The 24,574-nt window shown below is 38.7% G+C and overlaps 2 protein-coding genes and 1 pseudogene across 6 annotated transcripts in view; 2 read left to right on the forward strand and 1 right to left on the reverse strand.

The window, feature by feature from the left end:
• Positions 1-3,567: 3,567 nt before the first annotated feature.
• Positions 3,568-24,574, reverse strand: part of LOC128631146 (piwi-like protein 1) — a 74,793-nt gene continuing 53,786 nt past the window's right edge. The window contains exons 3-6 of one of the 2 annotated variants that reach the window (XM_053679263.1): positions 5,550-5,666; positions 4,989-5,103; positions 4,732-4,913; positions 3,568-4,292 (exon numbers count right to left, since the gene is read on the reverse strand). In XM_053679263.1, the coding sequence (XP_053535238.1) occupies positions 4,178-4,292; positions 4,732-4,913; positions 4,989-5,103; positions 5,550-5,632 (495 nt within the window). In that variant the 5' untranslated portion in view covers positions 5,633-5,666 and the 3' untranslated portion in view covers positions 3,568-4,177. Of the gene's footprint in view, positions 4,293-4,731; positions 5,104-5,549; positions 5,667-24,574 lie in introns of both variants that reach the window. The other variant, XM_053679262.1, reaches the window with a different exon arrangement.
• Positions 18,723-18,841, forward strand: LOC124627581 (uncharacterized; annotated as a pseudogene).
• The window catches only part of LOC128631145 (NLR family CARD domain-containing protein 3-like), a 10,135-nt gene continuing 6,296 nt past the window's right edge, over positions 20,736-24,574 (forward strand). For 3 of the 4 annotated variants that reach the window (XM_053679259.1, XM_053679260.1, XM_053679261.1), the window contains exons 1-6: positions 20,851-20,956; positions 21,116-21,237; positions 21,714-21,830; positions 22,240-22,294; positions 22,529-22,733; positions 23,018-24,574. The exon at positions 23,018-24,574 is cut by the window's right edge and continues 217 nt beyond it. In XM_053679259.1, the coding sequence (XP_053535234.1) occupies positions 21,185-21,237; positions 21,714-21,830; positions 22,240-22,294; positions 22,529-22,733; positions 23,018-24,574 (1,987 nt within the window). In that variant the 5' untranslated portion in view covers positions 20,851-20,956; positions 21,116-21,184. Of the gene's footprint in view, positions 20,957-21,115; positions 21,238-21,713; positions 21,831-22,239; positions 22,295-22,528; positions 22,734-23,017 lie in introns of all 4 variants that reach the window. The other variant, XM_053679258.1, reaches the window with a different exon arrangement.

The following is a 24,574-nucleotide window of genomic DNA, read 5'->3' on the forward strand; positions in this document are numbered from 1 at the left end:
TCTCCAACGTTCCATCAGACTGCAGCGTGAGTATTTCATCCTGAATGTAAAGTCGGAATCAAAGAGACTGCAGTGTAACGAGGTCATTTATGAGCATGATGTTCCTCCCAGAGTGCATTTCATACCCTGCACACTTTGAAAACCACCTGAGAGAAGGACGGTGCTCTCATGGTTACAGAGCAGTGGCACATAGCATACAGAGCACATAGCATACAGAGCACGGCCCAGACACTTTATGAGGAGGATGAAGGTGGCGGTAGCAGCAAGGAAAACAACGTTCAGAGGATTCAAGACTAAAAAAAATTGTGATTCTGTCCTTCGATTGGAAAGAAATAGAAATACAGAGAAGAGTGTGTGAGATTAAGAGAACCAGCTCAGGCCTGAGTAAAGAATCCTGAGATGCAGGAAGTAGTGTTAAAAGTCTCTGAAATTTCCCACCACTGAGCTGAAAAACTCTTGTTGGATTCATAATCTTTACTGATCGTTTGTAGAGGTAACAATATGCAGATATACGAGGGATTAAAAAATATCAACAAATAAAGAAACCATGAACATGCTGCTATATGCAGAAAGATTATCAACCAACGACAGGATGGTGTAATGTGACGCACCACGAAGCTAAACAGGTCTTCCTGATGCTTTTTATTCCTTATACCACAGCAATTTGACAATTAAACATTTTAATCATTAAAAGAACGATATTGTACTTTTTCTCTCTCCTAAAGTTACGATGAACCACAAAGGGTAATGCCCTCTCTTCTGAAGACTGGTGGAAAAGTTAAAATCTAAAATCTAGTTCATTAAACACAACCCTTCTTAAAGCTGTTTACAGAGTCCACACAAGTCATGCTTTAAGTACCTGGACATGCCCGGGTTGAGGCTGGCCACCAGTGCACCGATGGATCTCTTTCCTGCGGCACTGTCATGGTAGCAGTCGATACAAACATCATCAGGTGCTTCAACTGAAAGAGCAGGAGAAGTCACTAAAACAATGTTTTAATAGAATAACATCAGGGTTAGGAGGTGCCACTGTTGATCAGTTACAAGATCAGATATTTATATATTTATATATTGCAGTTCCTCTGCAAGGAGATCTTTGTGGCTATGGTCATGAGGGTCTGAGGTCTGCTGAGGGTGCGAGCCACCACACACTGGCTTGGAGTTGGACAGTCCACACACAGGTACTTCCTTCACGCAATCGTATTTATCCTTATGGTTGGCTGACAGGATCACAACCACCTTACACACATGATTTAAAGTGAGTGCTTCAGAACAAGAAGTAATTGTAATCTGTAGACTGAGGCTGTTAATCTGAAATTATCTTAAGCCGTATGCTTAGACCCATAAAAGGATATACTGTGACAAAAATCACATAGAAGCAGTTCCACTGCACTGCGTGTGTCACATCACAAAAGGTGAAACAAAACAAATCAAACAGCAATATCCTTAAACATTCAATTTAAAAATTAAATAAATAAATAAAAACAGTTTCATTTGACTTATTTACTAGAAGTGTCATGATACTAGCTTTTATTTTCCTTAATCGAAAGCTTGAGTATCAGCCGATACCCATCCGATATTGTTTTCTTTAAGATCTACAACGCTCATTATTTTAACTGAAGCACTTGGTTTACCATTAAACTTTCATACAGAAACCCATACATAAAGTATGAATATAACGAATTCAATCCTAGTGAAAGAACAGTCACGTCTCTTTTACATGCATCAGTTACATGATTTGATTTCTGTTATCTCTGATAGCTGATCCACTGTTTAATTTGCTGCTATCAGGTCCTGCATCAGTGCCATCTAGGGATGCACGATTATGGCCAAAATGATAATCCCGATTATTTAGATTAATACTGAGATCTCGATTATCACGATTATTCAGTGATTTTAGTGATAACATATTTTTTATTGTACTTTCACATTTATTAAGTTCTCTCATGCTACAATACAACACACAAGTAGGCATGAGAAAACTTGAGCTGGTCAATTATGACAGAATTTAGGAACATCGTGTGAGCCATGACACATTAATTTACCTTCTGATAAACTAAATCTAATATTTTCAGTTCATTTTACAGACTGTATGCACAAAACAACCGTTAACCTGTTTGGAGTGTGCTCCTCTTAAAGATATTTAAAGCTGCACTATTAGACATTTCCACTGTCATGGTTCTGGGCTGGAGTCAGTTCTCGAACCGCTCTGTGTGTATTGTGTAGATATCTGAATAATCTCATATAGGATGTGATTGGGTGAGTTCATTTACCCGTCAGATGCAGAGCGCTTTAGTTTAATGGTGTTCGTTAGGGACGCTCCGATCAGGATTTTTATAGACGAAACCGGTCCAGATACCAATCTTTTTTTATTTAAACTTTAATCATACAGTCTATCATAAACAGTGAAATGTAAGCTCTCTGCTCGTGGTCACTGTTAACTGAATTAAAATAATAGCAATGAGATACTGTTGGTTAATTGATAAATAAATGAACATAAAATATTTATTTTTAGATATCTTAAAAACAATAAAGAGTCCTAATTAAAAGTAGACTAACACAAAAGTGATCCAGATTAGGAAAAAGGCTAATAGCTTTCAATGAAATAACGAACTAAGTTTAATGTCAAATTGATATTAAATGCAACCCATAGTAATTAAACATTATTTCATTTCTCATTTCATTTATATTTAATGAAGTTATTATAATAATATATATCCATCCATCCATCCAACCTGGAGCCTATCCCAGGGAACATCGGGTACAAGGAGGGGTACACCCTGGACAGTCCATCACAGGGCACAATCACACTCCCACTCATACACTACGGACACCTTAGACACGCCAATCAGCCTACCGTGCATGTGTTTGGACTGGGGGAGTTAACCGGAGTACCCGGAGGAAACCCTCGCAGCACGACGGGGAGAACATGTAAACTCCACACACACACACACAGGGCCACAGGAATCGAGCCCGACCCTGGTGGTGTGAGGCGAACGTGCTAAACACTAAGCCACCGTGTGCCCTATATATATATATATATATATATAAAGATTTATTTATAACTAAGCACATTTTCTGTCTTTACATTTTAGTAGTTTTATTTTTGTCCCTCAGTTTTAGATCGTTTCCCCAGTACAGTGTCCATGTCTGCTGATAATGTTTTGGGGGGATTAAATCAAAACATGGAAACTGGAGTTGACTTTTCTAGTGATATCTGGCAACCGTGAGTTTAAATGAAGTGAATTAGAGTTAGTGAAGGAGAGCGGCAGTGTACTGTATGTTTACAGACGGAACAGTTGCTACTCTTGATTATGATTGGTGAGGAATTTTTTAATAAAGAAGTTTGAATTAAACCCACCTTATAGCGTGTTAATGTCATGATTTCTCCTCACGCAAAGCGCTGGAGCTCGAAGCGAACCTGGCAGCTCGAGGGCTAAAATGCTAATGCCGTTTCTGGGTTTTGGCACTACAAAATGACCTCATCGCTGCGCTGCCCTATGGTGATTGGCTATAAGTGTAGGAAGTGCTTGATTTGATCTGCAGTTGAGTTTTCTATTAGCGGAGGACGAACTTTAAACGTTAATATCGCAGTCGATCATGTTCATTTAATCGTGGGCTGTCAAAATCGTAATCGCGATCGATATTCGATTAATTGTGCAGCACTAGTGCCATCTATATTATTTACCCATAGTAATGTGGGTTTTTTCTTCTCGCGCCACTTTATTTTATTTATTTTTAAATCAAAGTCCTTTCTCTACAGACTGTTCTGTGTGAAAAGCCCAGGAGATCAGCAATTTCTGAAATACTCAAACCTGCCCATCTAATACAAACAACCTTGCCACAGTAAAGGTCACAGAGGTCACAATTTTCACCCATTGTGATGCTTGACGTGAGCGGTAACTTTTTATGCATTGACGTGAACGTTAACTCAAGTTCTTTTTATGCATCGTGCCGCTGCCCCATGAATGTGAGGGTGTTTCTAATAAAATGGACAGCGAGTGCATTACTTATTCAGTCAAATAATGAATATAACGGTCGTTACATTACTAGTCACATGTACGGTTTTTCTAAGCAATACAATACATTTTCTATACCTTAACCCCTAAAAAGTACGGATGCTAACCTGAACATTTTCAGCATAGTAAAATACTTTAATATTTGAATCCTAAACAAACTACATGGTCACACTTGATTCTACCCAGTGTGTGAGACCCACCATCTGAACCTGTTGCCCCACTCTCTGCTGCAGAGCTCTCAGCAGAGCCTCCTGTCGATCATCGTACTCCATCCTGCACACAGAAAAAAAATGAAATGGCGGGGGGATAAAAAGTGTTAATGCTGCAATTAAGACATGATCCTTGCTCAACATGGCTCTGGTTCAAATAAAACACTACGCACAGTAACCACTGCCTTCCACTATGAAAAAGAAAAGCTGTCGAGAAGCTCTTCATTTTAGAGCGTGCAATTCGAGAAACACGTTTATTTGCCGAGACCATTGAAACGTTTGTGACTAACTGATGGACTGCAGCTGAATACGGACAATATGAGAGCAAAGTTCTGCACTACCTAATTGACGAGGACCGCTTTAATAATTTGAAATTAACAGTGCTACACACTAGCGTCCCTTTCATGAAGCTCACGAGGAGTGATTTTTAAAAAGAGCCCAGGACGCAGTAATGGCACAGGCTACAATTTCTTTCTAAACACTGGTCAAGTGTGTTAGCTCACATTCCCGGCCTCTGAAGGTGGATGCCCACGGGCACTTTGTTGAGGGTCTGCAGCAGTGAGTGAGCGACGTCAGCGTTACAGCGCGTATGGGACAGCAGCCAGGTCTCCAGAGGCATGCTGGTCATCAAAGGAAGCCCTCGCATCTCTTTAGACCAATCCGCGTCACATGGGTTGTACTCGTACTGCGCACACACACTACACTCAGCAAGAGTGCGACACGTGTCGTGTGCAGTTGTGTTCTCTGTGGTCCCCCTTACTGCTCTCGCTCCCTGTAGGATCCTCTCAGCAGGAAGAACTCTTCCAGTCAGATTCAGCAGCTTGTTCTCAAAGCTTAGACCCCATGTGCTGAGTGTAGTCTGAACACTGGCATTCCTGGAAGAGATTCCCTGAAAAATTCAGCAGCGTAAATTGGTATAACGTTCATTTCAAACATTTAATCGTACACCTTCAGATCAAAAGGCTTTTAAGATCATGAAAAACATTCTAGTCGGGTGTCCACAAACTTTTGATCGGCAGTGTATATCCATCATTAAACTTAAGAATGATATAATCAGAAAAACCATCACGCTATATGTTCAGCCTCGTGTTGCCCGGGATAGTCTCTGTAAAGTAAATACACATCCCTTATATGCATGCTACAAATGTTTCTTTTGTAAAATTTGTCTCTGGCTTGCACGTTAAGGATAAATTTCTAAATTTACATTTCTAAAGAATGTATAAGTTTCTGTAAAGCTGCTCTGTGACATTGTACGCTGTTAAACGCGCTATTCAGACAAAAGCAGAATTGAATTAATAATGCAGTCGCTTTTATCCAGTACCTGCTCATGTTCTTGATGAATCTGTTGAGGCGGTTCTCCCACTGTTCTGGGGTCAGTCTGGTGTGAGTGGAAAGGCCCTTCATGATGTTAAAGTCGTGCGCATCTTATCAGTCAGACCTGAGCAAGTTACAACAATTAGTGCGATAAGAAGCAGACAATGATTAAGCGCTGTGTTTCTCCCGCTCTGTGAGGGAGACCTGTGAGGTAGCAGAACTCCAGGATGAGTAAGACAGATCCTGGTGGAGGAGCTCCTGCAGGACCCAACCTCCTAACATGACTGACCAGCAGAACCTGGTTCCTATCAGTGATCTGCAGATCGTATTCCTAAAAAATATATATTATATCCCACAAAGAAATTAAGACGGGAACAAAGTCAGCAGTGAAATGAGGCTCCTTTAATACTGACTACGTTTACATGGACAGCAGTAATCTAATTATTGACCTTAATCTGAGTAAGATAATGTGATTAAGGTGTGTACATGAGTCGCTTTTAGAATACTCCTGTCATGTTCCCGTTTTACATGTTTTAGAACATAATTAGATTAACAGCCCGCGTCATTACATCACCGCGCCATGCCGTCCGATGTCCCTCCAGAATTTCACGTATCAACATACAGTTCGTCTTCGTTATGGTACCGTATACAGTTTTGAGTGTTTTTATTTATTTATTTATTTATTTTTTACGAACGCTTTAAATGCAGTTAATTATTTGTCATGCTGTACGTGCTAATAGACAACTGCTTGAAGCGATGGGTGTATCCCAAATCGCATAGTTACCTTCTATATAGTAGCTGAGATACATGTATTTTTCCCCCCTACAGGCCTGTAGTAGGAAAGTATGCGATTTGGGACACAGCCGAACTCTCCTGTTCGCCGTAAAACATAAAACTGCCATGTGTGATCGTGTCCTGTCGCAAAATGCGGTGAAAACTCCCACACGACGTTCATAATGTGATTAAGATGTTTACATGTCTGTAATACATGTCCATAATGCGACTAAAACAGGAGTACTCCACCTGTTTTAACCCTCTTACCCCTAAGTTCCCACAGTATTATGTCCCATAACCCTATATTCCCCAGAGAAACAGCACGCCAACCCTGAGTTCCTGGGCCAAAATCAACATTTTAATTTGAACATTTTTAGGCCTTGAAACAACTTATAATAATGTATTTGTGTAATATTACTTTGAAAATGAAGCAGTTCAGTGTTTTTACTAAACTTAGAGCACAATTCTTAACTAGAGAAATGACGAAAAATGCTCGCTAAAATCCTTCTACTCATTTAGAAGTACCATACGAGCATCAGCGTGGTCAATATATTTATAAATAATAAATAAATAAATGCACTTTAGTGCCAAAAGTCAAGTTTCTGGTGATAATCAGACCAGCAGGTAGTGTTTTCACGAATGCACAGAAATGGTCCCGTTATGACTCCAGACACCTGCAGTGTCAGTCGCACTGGTTGATGCTGAAGATGAAGACGGATCAGGGTCTGAATCAGGAGAGATTGCGTCTCTATCAGTTTCGGCTTCTAGAATCCTCGCTCTCACCTGTGTAACTGTGTGTTTTTTCTTTTTTTCACTGTTTTAGATGTACCTGTGTTCACTGTAGGTGTAACTTTAGCTGGAACATGATTAGCTTGTCGCTTTGGCATTTTTAGTTCACTTCTACTAGTACACCAATATTCACGCTTGGATCAGCTTCATCGTAATGCCGGCGTAAGAACGTAATTACATCGTGACGTCATCAACCTTCCGGGTCAAAAAATAATAATTAAATAAGTAAGGAATCATAGCAGAGTAATGCCGGTACACCGGTCTTACGGGGATAACGTTTACACTGTAAATCCTCTATATCGGCCTTACGGGGATTTGGCATAGACGACCAAGCCGGTCTATGGTCCTTACGGGAATAGATCAAAGACAGGCAAGCCGGTTTTTCAGCCATACAGGGTAAGAGGGTTAATTAGATTATTGCTTACTTCGATTATGACCTTAATTAGATTAAGGTAAGTAAAAATTGCTGTTCACATGGTAGTTTCTTAATTAGAGTATGGTCTTAATCGGATTAAGAGTGGATTATTGTTGTCCACATAAACTCAGCTACTGTTTAAAAAGCATCTCAGGGAAATTCCTCAAGATATCAAGTGAGAAATGCCAAGAATACATTTCTGGAAAAAGGGCATCTACTTTGAAGATCCTAAAAATTAAAAAATTATATCCTAAATTATTTTTGATCTATTTTGGATTTATTTTTTTCGGGGGGTGAATAAAGAATGAATGTGTCTAAATGTTTGACGGTAGTGTATGTTTCCAATGCAAGTGCTATAGTATAGGTGTGCTGGGTTATATCTTATATAGGTCTATTAGGTTATGCACATGTCCATATGCAGTGGTTGTAAGTTAGTATACAAGAACTGTGGCTGAATATCCAGTATATAGTTATTTATCTCTTTATTTTCCTTTATTTACGTAGTATTGTTTTGGTATAATTTTTTTTCCCCATTTTATTAGATTTTTTCTGCCCACACTCCAGTCCAGTAGGTGGCGGTAATGCACCTTTAGCGTTAAAACAAAAAAAGAGAACTATAGCGCCTTAACCCACACTGCGCATGCGCGAAGCCGGATGACTCCGCCATTAAACTAGTAAAAGAGCTCTAATTAGCCAGTGAAGCTAAATGTCGTTCAGCCACGTCCACTTATAAAAGTAAATCATGCAGTATTCTCAGACTGGGCAGTTATTGACAGAGTGAATTCATCGTTTTAAATAGAATCAAAAATAACATCGACCTATTTGCTAATCTCATTTCGATTAGCTTGCTCATTAATTACACTGCGCATGCGTGGACTGGACTGCCTCCTCAAAAGCTAGCACCGCTAGTATATTTGTATAATATTAACATTAATATTGAACCAGAGGACTGAATAAAAAAATGTTATAAAATGTTATTTCTCACTTCTTCTCCTCTTGTTCTTCTCCGTGCGGGTGTGAGTTATCTTTGGTCGGTTCCTCGGTGATTCGGTCATTAGTGAACCGAGCTCCGACAGTGAACCACTGCGCCGTCACCGCCTGCTTCATACTAATACACCTGAAACACAGGTGTTAACACCGTTAACTACACACATACACACAATACAGCACAAAACAGAACGGGTTCGGTTACACAGAACCGAATATACTCACTTTAGTTTGGGTCTAAACGGGCCAGAACTAACACTAACACCGCTTTCTGCTCCTCACTTCGACTTCTCGCGCTCGCGGTGACGTCACCAACGTAACGGACGTTGACGTAAATGTGAGTCTGTGAGGAGAAAATAAAATAAAATAAATCCAAATATTATTTCATAAAAAGCTTCATTATTCCCTTCTTCTTAAACACGATACAGGATAAGATATACAAATACATAAAAAAAGTGCTCCTTTCTAATTAAATTTTAATTAAAAATATACTTTCTTACTCTTGTTCAATTTAATTTTTTTAATTAATCGATGATTGTAGACGTGTTGAGGTTTCACGTTCTTTGTGCTTTATTATCATAAATATACACTTTGTATAAACTTTTGAGTTTGGACACAAAATGTAAACATTCCTCATGAATCCAGAACATTCATTTGTTCATTATTTAGAAAGTAATAATTAAACAGCTGAATAAAATGATCATATTAATCACTTGCAACATTTAGGATATGAATTTCTTGTATTAAGTGAGGTTTTTAATTATACACAGATATATTTTATTTGTAGTTTTCATATTTGACTCAGTACATTACACTACATTTATTTAATCAACTATTTATCAAGTTAAAAAAAATATTTAACTGAATGATTGTTCAAGATCAATAAAAATCTTTAAATAATCTATCAACACCATCAATACATCTAATCAGTAAATTAAAAATCTACATTTATTCAGTTGATCTATTGACTGGTTTATTGAAAGTTTTACAGCTTCGGCAGGTAAAGAAGCCGTGGCTTTAATCTGATCTTCTGATTTCTAATGATAATTAAATGACAAAATACAGAATTAAAGAATATCTTTATTTAAATTCAAAATCATGAATAAAATCATTTAAAAATATGGACTACAAGTCATTTCTACAAGTGTTCATACAGACAAAGACCACAGATGAAACGGATTTAATAGATACAGGACAATTAGGACAAGCAAAGTGAGAACTAGAATTATCATTTATTTATTATTTTTTTTAAAAATTACAACTGTGTTCAAGATCACAGCAAAAAGACAGTAGAGGAAACAAAGGAACAAAAATATTTCACATTTCCTGTTTAAATTCAACAGTAAAATCACATGAACTGAAGACATCGTGACTTTTTGAAACCGGTCGTTGCATTTTTGAGTCAAACGGAGCAGGTAGTGATGAAGAAGCTGCCTCGAAAGATCATTTCTTTTCCTCGAAGAGTAAAAAAAAAAAAAAAAAACATGAAATCCTAAATGCATGAAAAATAAGCATTATGTACATTTTATGTCTAATTACAGTGAACCTGACGGAGAGTGAAGCTCACAGAGGCGAAGTGTTCACGCTACAGCAAATTTCACCGGTTGACGCTAAACTCGCTCACTTAGGAGGTGCGTTTCTCTGTCCCGGGATATTCCTAGCACTGTGTGTGAAAGCTCCGGAGATGTCCAGCATGGAGACGTGTGTGTATGTTGATGTGTACACAGTACCAATGGTCAGGATGTACTCATGTCAGAGTTTCTCGTTCTCCTGAAAAAAACACGTGTGCACACACACACAGTAGAATTGTAAAGCAAAACATTGGAATATATATCTTAATCACATCTCATAGTCCTTTTATAGAGTCTGAATCAGTTTGACTGATTCATTTCGAGTTTATTCAGAGTCAAATCACTTTCAAGTGAGAATCAAATACTCATCTCAGTCTAGTTTGTTTGGAAGTGTGCGACTCTCACTAGAAAATTATTTGACTCCGAATCGTCTCGAAACGAATCAAACAATCAAACCGATTCAGACTGGACAAATGGACTAATAGAAGAGAAAGAGCAACAGGAAAGAGGACAGCCTTCCTGCTGAAAGCAAACCGGATCACAACCTTACATTAGATTGTTTTCTATATTTTTATTTTAAATCAGTTGTGTTTTTCTTCTTTCTGCACTCGACTGAGGAAACACAGCAATGATAAATAAATAAATTTATCTGTCCAGCTTCCTCCTCTTCGTCCCCCAGAATGACGTGTGGGTGACGGATTGACGGATTTAAAAAAAGATGTCTGGGCAAACTGTGACCTCCTCGAGTTAAAAGTGAGCATCCAAGGAAATTTAATGTGTTAACTGCACTACATTCTGCAGTCACAGCACCAGAAAAAATATGTCCATCTACTGTACATGTTAACACACAAAAAAAGCTTTTGAGTATTAGTTACCCTGTCTTACTGTACAAGGCACCTGCAAATAATAAAGCAAGTAATTAAAAGTTCATCTATCATTTCACTTCCACTAATCAGTCTTTTGACCAGTCTAAAAATAAAAAGACTAAAAAGAAACTGAGAATTAGCACGAAGAACTAAAGATATGTGGATGATGAAGTCTCAGTTCCACCACAGCTTCAACAGCCCTGGATCTTCTCCTTTAAAGCTTGGAGAAGGGCACGTCTTTCGGACTCTTCTTTTCCAGGGCTGCCTGCGCTGACTTCATAAGATCCTGTGTCTGCAACATGTTCATGTTCCAAGTAGCCTGGAGACGCAGAGCAGAAATCTCAGATTTCGACCGCTCTACTTTGTGTTTGTGGCCATACTGTGTGTGCATGGGTCTACCTTGAGGCTAAAAATGCTATTCATGTCTTAAGCAGGTTCTTACCATCAGTCACACTGTGGTCTCAGGAGTAGAGGAGGTTGATTTTGGTTCCTTGGACAGCGACGGGACTCCGGCCTGCAATCTCACCTGCTATTTCCAGAGCTCCAGCAATCATTGACTATCAGGGAACACACGACTGCAGAGATGAACAGAGACACACACTTGCCTTCATTTATACTAAATAATTAAGCTACATGAAAAAAAAAAAATAAAATACACGGTACAACCCAAAGTCACATTCTTCTGTCATCATTCCATATCTTCCATGTGTCAGTCCAGAATTTCACCATTTTGTGATCACAGAAATTAACACAAAATCAAGAAACTCCACAATATTCAGAGGAGCTTCCACTTTTTCAAAGTTACTGCAGATTTGGGCCAAAACGTGTCATGACACGTCATCACCACAACAGGCCTTCAGCACAGGTTACTCTACTTCCTGAACAAGTGCGGACCCGGATACAAGTTACGTTCACATTCATGGGACAATTCACAGTTCCAGTGTAACCGAACTCGGACCACCTTCTACAGGTAGTCTCGGGTTCGGTACCGCAGTGCACTTCCCAGTCCACATTACGACTGTCACATTACCAACTTTTCATGCAAACTGCTCTGTTTTGGACTAAACTTCCAGGGTGAAATCCCACTAGAACAGCTACACTGCAGAATTTTTCTGTCTAAAAATGAACAAATTTCAGGTTTTGTAGCTCTTCTTTGATAAATGACAAGATGGTAATATCAAAATAGTCCACTTTGTATTAAAACCAGACATCTGATGCTCACTGTGGTTTATTTAATCTTCAACAAACTGCAAATGTAAATAATTGTTCAGAGTGTGCCCCCTTGTGGTCAACACTTTCATAGGGGCTTGTACAAGTCAGAACAATCAGCCCATTCTTATCTTCTCATCACTTACTATCTCTATATATGATCATATGGACAAAAATAACTTGTTTACAGATCTTGGTGTAAACATGTAAGCAAGCAATGTATGGCAAGTTAATGTTCCTCATACCTTCACCTGAAACCAGGCATCCTGTGTGCACAGACAAATATCACAGGCTGTGATTAGATCCACTCCTGCGAAAGAAGAAATCAGATCCACAAAAAAACTGTTAGTAATTCAGTCTCCTGCAGCTAAAAGCCCCAGTAAAAGATAACTCTCTGATGGTTAAAGCTTTGCAGGAAAAGTGACAGCAAACAATATGGATGGAACTTCCCAGAGTTGTGGTGAGTGTATGAGATGATGGTACTTAACACTCCCAACAGACCTGCTTCCACACAAACGCCATGCACTGCCACCACCACGGGCTTTGGACACTAGACACATCAAACACAAAGTTCAGTTTATATACCACAATGTATTACTCTAATAGGTTATTGATTGTACAAATACTATATGCATGTAGAACCCCTACATGCTTTGTGTTTAATATGTATTATGTAAGGAATAAACATGCGGTTAAACGAGCTTCATTTTGGTAAAATGTTAATATGATGATGTGTTCGACCTTATATACAGCCACAATACCAACTGTAACAGTGTTGACTTCACAAAATACAGGTTTTTATTTCCTGAATGTAACAATGTGTCATATGAGGTTTCCACTTGAGAGTGACCTGTACAGTGTCCTCCACTAATATTGGCACCCTTGGTAAATATGAGCAAAGAAGAAAACCTTTTGTTCAAAAAAATATTCACAAAAATACTCTGCTCTCATGGATAAACAATTGCAAACACAAGTTTATGAAAAAATATTTGTTAAATAGGTGTACAACAATTATTGGCACCCCTATGAATCCATGAAAAATGTATTTGAAGTATATTCCTCTTGATATTTTACTTTTTTGTACACTTGGGAAACTAGGAACAGGACATTGTTCAACTATGACTTCCTGTTTCACAGGGATAGGTAACGCATATGCCAAATTCTCTTACTCATTCAGAACAATAAGTGAGGCCAAGATATATTCAGTGGTGCTTGAAGGTTTATGAACCCTTCAGAATTTATTATATATATATATATATATATATATATATATATATATATATATATATATATATATATATATATATATAAAATATAATATTATATTATATATATAATATAATATAATATATATATATTATATATATGTATTATATTATATATATATATATATATATATATATATATATATATATATATATATATATATATGAAAAGATGACCCAAAACATCAGATTTTTACACAAGTCCTAAAAGTAGACCAAGAGATCCCAATTAAACAAACGAGACAAAATGATAATATTTGGTCACAGACAGATTGTGCACAAATGGAGGAAATTCAAGACCATCATTACCCTCCCCAGGAGATATCAACCAACAAAGATCACTCCAAGAGCAAGACAAGTAGTAGTCTGTAAGGTCATAAAGGAGCCAGGGTAACATCTATGCAACTAAAGGCCTCTCTCTCACTGTAGTGAAGGTAAGGGTTCTGTTTAGTTTGACTTACCTAGGGCTGCTCCTATCACACAAACCATTTAAGTGAATAGCATGGAGGTGGTATTTGAAGTTAAAGCAGGCTGTGGAGTGATCTTCAGTAAAGATCAACATTCAAAGATGGGGGGGGGCTACGGAAATCATTTGTTGCCTCAGCTGGTAAATACAGTAGCAAATGTACCAGGACATAAGTTGGCTAACGTATTGGAGAGACAATCCGAGGTGTTCAAAGAAGAGTTGGGTCCACTGCTGGAGAGAGAACTCCAGAGGCTGGTGGAAGACAAGATCATTGAACCAATGCAGTTTGCAGAGTGGGCAGCTCCCATTGTTCCAGTCAGGAAACTGATGGTTCTATCCCAATTTGTAGGGATTATAAATTCGCAGTAAATCCAGCTCTAGTGTGGAGCAGTATCCAATTCCCAAGGTAGAAGATTTATTTGCTCATTCGGCAGGAGGAAAAATTCTCCAAACTGGACATGACCCATGCGCATCAGAAGATAATGCTGCACAAAAATTCCAATAAGTATGTTACAATCAACATGCACAAGGGATTATGTACTTACAACAGGCCACCATTTGGAGTTGCTTCAAGTCCAGCGATCTTCCAGCGCACAACAGAAGGGATTCTGCAAGACATCGCACGTGTCACAGTTTATCTGGATGACATTTTAGTCTCAGGGTATAATGAACATCTGCAGAACTTGGATGAGGTACTGAGTAGGATAGAAAAGAGTGGACTGAGACAAAGAAGGAGCAAGTGCGAGTTCATGGGAGAAGTAGAGATATTTTTAGGTCACAAAATTAATGCCATAGGATTACAGTCGAAAGACAGGTCCTATATTATGCTTGAGGAAGCTGGCATTGTAGCCGTGAAATCAGCTAACATTAACAAATAACTGGATATCGCAAACATTACATGGAGCATAAACGCTAACGCATTGCAATGTTATAAACTACCTTCTAATGGACCACCATGCATCTATAAGAAAATAGCACAAGCATTGAAAATGCTCATTTCACATCATCAGGGCAATAATTAAGAAGTTCCAGTCAACTGGAAATGTTATGAATCAACCTGGAATTGGACGCGTGTCTATATCGTCTCAACACACTGAAGAGGATGGTTTGAGTGGACAAAACATCTCCAAGGATCACAGCTGGAGAATTGCAGGAGTTAGTTGTGTCTTGGGGTCAGAACGTCTCCAAAACTACAATCTGAAGTCACCTACATCACCACAAGTTGTTGGAAGGGTTTCAAGAAAAAGGCCTCTACTCTCATCCAAAAACACACTCCGGTGTCTTCAGTTGGCCAGACACTACTGGAACTTCAAATGGGATCATGTTCTATGGTCAGATGAAACCAGAATAGAGCTTTTTGGTAATAAACACCAGAGGTGGTTTTGAAGCACACAGAGAGGTAGCCATATGGAAAAGTACCTCATGCCCACGGTTAAATATGGTGGTGGATCTTTAATGTTTTGGGAATGTTTTTCTGCCAGAGGACCTGGACATTTTGTTAGGATACATGGCATCATGGACTCTACCAAATATCAACAGATATTAAATGAAAACCTGACTGCCTCTGACAGAAAGATTAAAATGGGCCGTGGTTGGATCTTCCAGCAGGACAGTGATCCAAAACATACATCAAAATCAACACAAAACAGTTTCCTGACCACAAAATCAACAAGTCATTTAACACTAATGAGCAGTATTAAAAATATTAACATGGATATCTGAGTCTGATAATAAAATTAACTTCTACTTGCAGTCAAATTGTGTAGTGTTTAGGACATTTAACACCCTTCCGTCCAAAAGAAACCAAAAGGGGGTACAAACTTTTACACTCCACTGTATTTGGTTGAAATTGCGCTTATAGAACAACTGAACAGCAACGTTTCCATACAGGTTTTAGTGAAATGTTTAACAATAGCAACTCGACTTGAAATGGATGATGTTTTATTAGAGTGGCCTGTGCCCAAATCCTGCACGACTGCGTATCTAGGTACACTACACACGGTCTGAACGAATGGAGTCTCTACCGCACCTAGTGCACTAGAGATAGAGAGTCCATACAAGGTGATTTGGGACGGAGCCAGTGCACAGAAACCGTTTCCCTGCGAGAGGCGCAGGTGGAGCTGGAGCTGTGTGACTGATTTGTGCACCTGTGACTACAGAACTACCTCAAGTCTCCACACAGAGAGCTGTTCAAGAGAAAAACACTCCTAAAGAACAAATCACTGCGCCAGCCAGACATCAACCCTTTAACTAGACGTTCATCCCAATTCCACACAAATACCGCGGAACTATTTAGGGCTGAGAGACTGTTCAAAAAGCACTGAAAATAAAGTCACTCGGTAAACAGTTGCTCTCTGCGTCACCCAGACAGCGAGGCGGATAAACTACAAGTTCCCGAGAAGCGTCAGATTTACTAAACTAACTAGTTCACCGTTTATCCGGCGCTAAATAAACTCCCACCGAGTTAACTCAAGTTAGTACTTTATACTAAAACAGCCGCAGAGCTAACAAGCTAGCAGCTTAGCGAATAAATAAGGCCAAACGCGTTCACCTACCCACCTACAGTCGGGTGTGAAGTCTACAAGTTGCTCAGTGCTGCGTTTTCTCTCCACTCCTGTAGTTCTCCGTCATTATCCACATTATCCCTTATTTCATGCTATACCAGCGTAACACAAAAATGATAATAATAATAATGATAATAATAATAATAATAATATCTGTATACCGTGTTGATATTTCTGTAAAGCTGCTTTGAGACAATGTCTATTGTAAAAAGCGCTATACAAATAAAATTTAATTGAAATAATAATAATAATAATAATAATAATAATAATAATAATAATAATAATAATAATATCCTTTTACATCTCTCCACTTACTGTATTTTAAGACTTTCCCAATGTACCTGACCTATGCTGAATTATTGAGTTATGTTTAGGAATTTGGGACTGCTTCAAAATGATTAGATTATAAACATCTGTACTTGAAGGCAGCAATAAATGATGTCACATGATTTAAGTCATGTTATTTCTATCTAGCAGTTCTACTTCAAAGGCTTCAGGGACTTGTTGGTCAACCCACTTGCATTAAAGGGATCATAATTTTAGTATTAACAAATAGTTTTTTCATTCACCTATCAAGGCCTTGGAATGATATGAATTTGACAGTTCTGTGAGTGTAGGATTTTGAGCAATAGAGTATTATCGAAGTAGAAAGCAGACACAATATTTCAGCTTTATTCAGTCAATTATTTACCTTCAGTAAACAAAATCTTGATAGTCGAGTTTCCTCAAGACCATGGATGTGGGAATGAGGAGACCTGCTTCATTCTTCAGAGCTCTACACGGCCAAAGGTTATCTTGGGTCTCAGTAAATGAGGGGAACAGTTTGTGTCTAGGCAGGATATCATGATCGCTAGATCCAGAACTGCGTGAAACCAGACACCGTGGCAACTTGGAATGGACTCTTTGATCATTTAAACTGGAAAAATATATGGTCCATGCAACAAAGATTTTCCCTCACAAACAAAGTAAAAGAAATATCTTTAAATTGATTCATAATATTTACCATGTCAAAAATTTCTTAAAGAAAAAATGCAGATCTGAATTTTACACTAATTACTCTTTTTTTCAGAATGACACTGAAACTCACCTTCACTTGCTTTGGTCGTGCGGTTATACTTTGCAGCTTTGGGAAAATGTTCGTTTGTTTATCTCAAGTTTGGATTTGTTGAAGTGGATCTAAATGCCTGCTTTATAATTAACATAATTCCTTTCCTATGTAGAGTTTATATTCCTAAATGTAAGTTGTCGAATTGTAAACCTATTATTTTGGTATTCCTACAAGAGATAAAACATTCATTGGTTACAATTTCATCTTCTCTTAACAAAAAAGCCCTCAGAACATGTACAGTTTGCATGGCCTACAAACTTTTTACAGTAATTAATGTGGAATTTTCTTTTCATTTTGGCAATTCCCTCTTTCTTTATCATACATTTATTTAAGTTACTGTCTAGTTCTACTTCTGTTTTGAGCTATGGTGTTGTTTGTGTTTTCTATAACTATTACTTATATTGCTGTTATTCTTAATACTTATTGTTATGGTCTATTTTGGTTGTACCATACTGTAAACTGAATGTTCCAATAAAGCATTAAATAATATTTTAAAAAAGACCTTACTCAAGCACATGAATAAACAAGTAACTTCTGGATAATAAACCAGGAAAAAAAAAAAAAACTTTCAAATTAAACCTGACAATTGACCCATTTTCTAATTTCTTATTTTTCACTTGTGTGAGATTGAAAGAACGAAAAACAACTTTGATTTGTAAATGAATAATGACATAAGCCATTTTTTCATTTTCTGATATTTGGTTCTTAATTGAATGTGAAAAGAAGGAATGATATACAGATTATAAATCCCTACCTCATCCCAGAAGTGATGCACATGGAGACTAGTGAAATGTCACAGGAGTCTGAAGGACAGGATGGAGGGACTACAGATGAGGTGAGTGAAAACAGTGTAAATAGTATTAGCAGTGAAAGACCTGAATGTAGTTTTACTGTAAACACCAGTGTAAATGATGGTACTGCTGAAAGTGTGAATGTTAGTGATGAGAGTGAGAAACAGGATAATGTTGTGGCTTTGACTACTGAAGTTGCTCAGGCTGGTGAGTAAGAGGAGGGCCTGGTAGGTGAGCTGAATGATCTGTCTCAATGTACAACATCCTATTTTGGGATAAAGATTGGATACAGTTTTGAAAGGGACCCAATCAAGCAACCAGCCATTCAAAGCTTGCTTACACTAGTTATATAGGTATCATTTGAGGGTAGCTTTTGCTTATGGCCATACCACTCTGACAATGCCTGATCTTGTCTGATCTCTGACACAAAGCTGAGATGGGCCTGGTTAGTACTTGGATGGGAGACTGCATGGCAATAACAGGTGCTGTAAGATTTTGAATAAGGCTTTCCCTTGCTTTAGTGTTTTAACCCTCTGGGGTCTTCAAACGTGACCAGACGTTCTGCTGGATTTTTTCCTCATGCCGCGGAAACAACTTAAAATACGCCATCATTTTTGGCCATACAGATAAGTGTAAGACATCTTTAGAAACTATAAAGGGCCTATTTTTATTTGTGTACACTCACAATAACAAAATATTCTGCTTTTGTAAAATAAAGAAAATAAACAGGGTGCACTTTCAGCTGTCTCTGTGTCTGCGAGAAACTTTCTGAAACATCACAAAAATGAACCTGTGTCCCATCTGGCAATCCAGAACCAGCTGTCATGCACCTGGTCCATTACAAATGTTGTGGATTTTTGTTCTACTAGAGCTCATTCTAATCTTTATTTGAGACTGGTATTGTTTAGAGCAGCGTTTCCCAACCTTTTTTTCAGTCAAGGCACCCTTTGAAAATGCTAGACAGCGTTAAACCTGGTTTATACTCGACATGTCTGGCAAAAATGAAGTCATCGCTGAGTGGGCGGTCGAGCGCGTTGAGTGTGTGGGGCCTCATTTCTCGAGGCGGTTTGTACGGCATTTTTTGTAATTTGCCACGCTGAAACGCTTCCGGAAATGAATGACTTGGCGGTGACTCTTGCCGGAAGGTACGATTGTACAGGCATCTCTATGATCCATCCATGCGGGACCATAGAGAGAGGCAGATGGCACAAAATTCATGGAAAGGTTTTTAAAATAGTGATTTAGATTTGCTTTGTACATACTGCTGAGATGATAAAGCCAAAACTGAAAGTTTTTTGTGGTGCACCATGTTTTCATTCATCAGTATCTTCTCAAATAAACACAGTCACTACACTACACCATCAGACACAGTGATTACACCTCATTCTGCTGTCTTTATACACAGAGACATTTACACTGATGGTGAACATCCAGAGCGATCATTCTGTAATTTCTTTCTTTTCTCTCTATACATAAAGAGACGTTTACACTGATGGGAGAATATAATAATCACCTGGTTTTGTAAATGTGAGAAATGACATCTGCAGGAAACTCGACTTTTTGCTGATGTCTACAGTAATTGCTAACATTTACAAAATGAGCCTACAGTAAATAATAAGTCTATTTAATGAAAGTGAAGGTCCATGTTTAATAAAAATCTTAATGGAATGAATAAAATAAATTGAGGTTGTTTAGTTTAGTTTTATACATGTTCTCATATTTATAGCTGTGTTTTGTTGTAATGTGACAAGTGATAATCTCAAGGTTTATTGGGTTTTATATGATTATTATTATTATTTTATATATAATTTATTATTATTATTGTTGTGTGTGTGTGTGTCTGTCTTATTATTTCTGTGTCTGTGTTATTATTTCAGACATCAGATGTTTCTCATCTATATTAAATGTTTTCTACACATTTGATCATTTTAGAAAATGTTTGAAGGATTTTTACACACACCCCTGCTCTCATCAGACAGAACCTCGATTGGGAAACACTGGGTTAGTTACTCGTCTGACCAATGTGTTTAACTTACTCTCCATCATCACTTTTATTCTGAGTAACATTCATTATTCACACAAAAACTACTTACACACCAATCCTCACTAATATCAGGATACTCGCTCTCATTAAGGGAAAACCAGAAAAAATACATGTCTGCAGATATTTAAGAAAACTTACTCAGTGTATGAGTTCTGCTTCTTTATCTAATGATCTGCTGAGTGTTTCTAGCACTTCCTGGTATTTAAATTTTGTTTATATATTTGTATAGAGCTCTGACAGTTGTTCGTGCACAGCTGAATGAAGTCACGAGATAAGAAATGAAGGTAATGAAATGATAATGTGTGTGATGTAGATTTTACCAGACTTTTAATTCTGTTCTCTGTATTTGCAGCGTTTTCAGGCTTATACTTTCAGTATTTACAGGCCTGTGCTCGATGGATCAGAAAGCTGTCTGATAACAAACCATATCTCTGTGTGTGTGTGTTTATTACCCTACCTCACTGCCCCTCCCCCTCTGCAGAATAAACAGGTAGACAGTGAAAGTGAAAGTCAGTCTCTATTTTGTGTGGAGGGGAAAATACAGCATTTCAGGAGTAAAAACACAGTGAGTGTCTACATCTAAAGCTATAATATATAAACACACTGAATGTGCACTAAATGCAGAAGAGTTTTGTGGGTTTGTACTGAAGTTTGAATGTGCACAGGTTGTTTTATGACTTGATACAGAGACTATTTCCTGTAAGTGAACTCTGTACTGATACAGGGTTTGATTTAACACACCGATGTTGGAGTGAAGTAAACGTGTGTCCTGCTGTAATCTGGAGAAGGAGACATGACCTCCAACATGAGTGTGTCTGGAGAACAGGACTTAAAGAGAGACGAGAGGTGAGTTACTTTTCCATTTACCAGCAATAAACACACACCGTCTCATGGAACAGATCTGTATCTCTAAACACTCACTAGTTAACAGAGGAACTAGACTTTGGTTTAAGGTGTTTAATAGCAGTGAATATATCACTGATCTGATCTAAGAACAGTTTAGAGAAATCATTCACTGAGAGAAGAGTAAAAAGGACTGTGTAATGTGGAGGAGAGCAGCGTAGCTTTGAGTCAGTGAACTCTACAGGCTTTAAGACCCAGCTGAGTCAGTTATCTGTGACTGGGACTCCTGACATCAGTGTAATTCCTGAGGTATGAGGCGTGTCTCCTGAGGTATGGGGCGTGTCTCCTGTTTGAATAAGTGTGCAGACTGGAGATGAATTAAAAAGATGGAATTATTGATGTTTAATGATGAACACATTGTGTAACAGTGCTGAGACAGCAGAGTATTAATTATTGCTGATATTTCTGTTTAATTCTAGAATGATGGAGGGAAAGAGATCAGACTCACCAGAACCCAGCTGTGTGTCCATGAAGAGTGACTGGTCAATGGATCATCCAATTACCTTCAGAGACGGAGCCAGATCTCCTGATGTGAGGTCAGAACAGTGAGGTGTTTTACAGCAGTGTTCCACCTGATCAAACTCACTGGTCTCATTCTGAAGCCCTTCATGATCTTTATCAGGTGTTGAAGCAGAAAAACACTAAACTGTGCAGTGCTGCAGCTCTCGGACTGGCAGTGAGGAAAACTGCTTTAAGAGTTCAGTTCAGTCTGCAGTCCCTGAGCTGGAGGGTCTGTGGTGTTACACAACAACATTTACACCTGGACATTAATGACTAGATCACTATTTTATTCATAAACATGTTAGTGTCAGTGAGAAATCCTGAAATCAGTGTATTGTGTTAAGAGGATAGTGTTAAATATCTGTCTCTGTATGTATTAGTGTGTGTTGTGCAGCTATGAATACATATAGTCTAAATCACATCATGTGTTTTATTTCTTCACAGACCACAACAGAAGAAATCAAACCTCAGCAGAAATCAGTTGGACTCCATATTCAAGGTGTGTGTCTTTTTAATGTGTGTAACTTGTGTGTGAGTAGGTTGCAGGTTTTTTATTTAAGATCATGACAATTTACAGATTTATTGATGTGCAGCAGCATTATGGGTAATCAGGCAGAATTTCAGCTGTAACTGTGGGAATAGAAAGAGACTTTTATTCTTTTCATAAAATAAAAGCATCTCTCAGTGTGTAACATTATAATATTTAGATGTGTTCCTGTGTGTTTCTAACCAGGAGCTGGAACACAAAGTCATCACTCTGATAAAGAATGAGCTGAAGAGGCTTCGGAAGCTCCTGAGTCCAGATTACCCAGCATGCACTGAGAGGGAGGTGGAGGATGAGGTGGATCTGCACAGTGTCAGAGACGGAGCGCTGAAGATCACACTGCACGTCCTGAAGAACATGAACCACACAGATCTCGCTAACACACTGCACAACAGTAAGAGCTCTGAGTCATGGCTTTATTCCGTCAGGTTCACTTCAGAGAGAGGAAATAGGTTTAGATAGGAACACTTTTAGTTTTAAGTTCGAGTTTAGTATCATGTACATCTGCTGCTTTTCTGTTCTGTTCGTGGTCCAGCTTGTGGTGACTCTGTACAATGGTCCTGTTCCTTCAGGAATATTTACTACATGAATCAGGAATGAACAGCAGCATTTGAATTTTACATTTAATCCTGTGTTCAGTGATTTTACATTAAAACATCTTATTACTTTGTTTATTAGAGTCTGTGGCCTCTGTGTATCAGACAAAGCTGAAATCCAGCCTGAGAGAGAAGTTTAAAAGAATTAATGAAGGAATCTCACAGCATGGAAGTTCAGCACTTCTGAATGAGATCTATACAGAGCTCTACATCACAGAGGGGTGGAGTGGAGACGTCAATAATGAACATGAGGTGAGACAGATTGAGACAGCGTCCAGGAGACCAGCAGCACAGGAGACACCCATCAAATGTAATGATCTCTTTAAAGACAAGTCCATCAGAAGTGTGCTGACTAAAGGAGTTGCTGGAATTGGAAAAACAGTCTCTGTGCAGAAGTTCATTCTGGACTGGGCTGAAGGAAAAGCAAATCAGGACGTCACCTTCATGTTTCCACTTCCCTTTAGAGAGCTGAATCTGATGAAGCAGAAACATCTCAGTCTGATGGATCTTCTTCATCACTTTTTCCCTGAAATGAGAAAACTAGAATTAATAGACTTCTACAAAGTGGTGTTGATCTTTGATGGTCTGGATGAGTGTCGACTTCCTCTAAATTTCCAGAAGAATGAGAGACTGTGTGATGTGACAGAGTCAGCCTCAGTGGATGTGCTGCTGACGAACCTCATCAAGGGGAATCTGCTTCCCTCTGCTCTCCTCTGGATCACCTCTCGACCAGGAGCAGCCAATCAGATCCCTCCTGAGTGTGTAGACCAGGTAACAGAGGTACGAGGGTTCAGTGATCCTCAGAAAGAGGAGTACTTCAGGAAGAGGATCAGTGATCAGAGCCTGGCCAATAAAATCATCTCACACATGAAGTCTTCAAGAAGCCTCTACATCATGTGCCACATCCCAGTCTTCTGCTGGATCTCAGCCACTGTTCTAGAGAGAATGTTGGGTGAAGCAGAGAGTGGAGAGATCCCCAAGACTCTGACTCAAATGTTCACACACTTCCTGATCTTTCAGATCAAACACAAGGACCAAAAGTACCATCAGAAATGTGACCCTGATCCTCAGCAGACCAGAGAGAGTATCCTGGCACTGGGAAAACTGGCTTTCCAACAGCTGGAGAAAGGAAACCTGATCTTCTATGAGGAAGACCTGAGAGAGTGTGGCATTGATGTGAGAGAAGTGTCGGTGTACTCAGGAGTGTGTACCCAAATCTTCAGAGAGGAGTTTGGGCTTCACCTGGGGAAGGTGTTCAGCTTTGTACATCTGAGTGTTCAGGAGTTTCTGGCTGCTTTATATGCATTTTTCTGCTTTATTTTTAGAAAGACAAATGTGTTAGTGGAGCAAAGCACTGGACGTTTTAATTTCTTCAGAAAGTCAGACATGTCTGATCTCCTCAGGAGTGCAGTGAACAAGGCCTTACAGAGTGAGAACGGACACCTGGACCTCTTCCTCCGCTTCCTTCTGGGTCTCTCACTGGAGTCCAATCAGACTCTCTTACGAGGTTTAATGCCCCAGACAGGAAGCAGCTCTCACAGCAAACAGGAAACAGTCAGGTACATCAAGGAGAAGATCAGGGAGAATCCATCTCCAGAGAAATCCATCAATCTGTTCCACTGTCTGAATGAACTGAATG

This window comes from Ictalurus punctatus, unplaced genomic scaffold (assembly GCF_001660625.3).
Source record: "Ictalurus punctatus breed USDA103 unplaced genomic scaffold, Coco_2.0 tig00005203, whole genome shotgun sequence".
NCBI classification, from domain to species: Eukaryota; Metazoa; Chordata; class Actinopteri; order Siluriformes; family Ictaluridae; genus Ictalurus; species Ictalurus punctatus.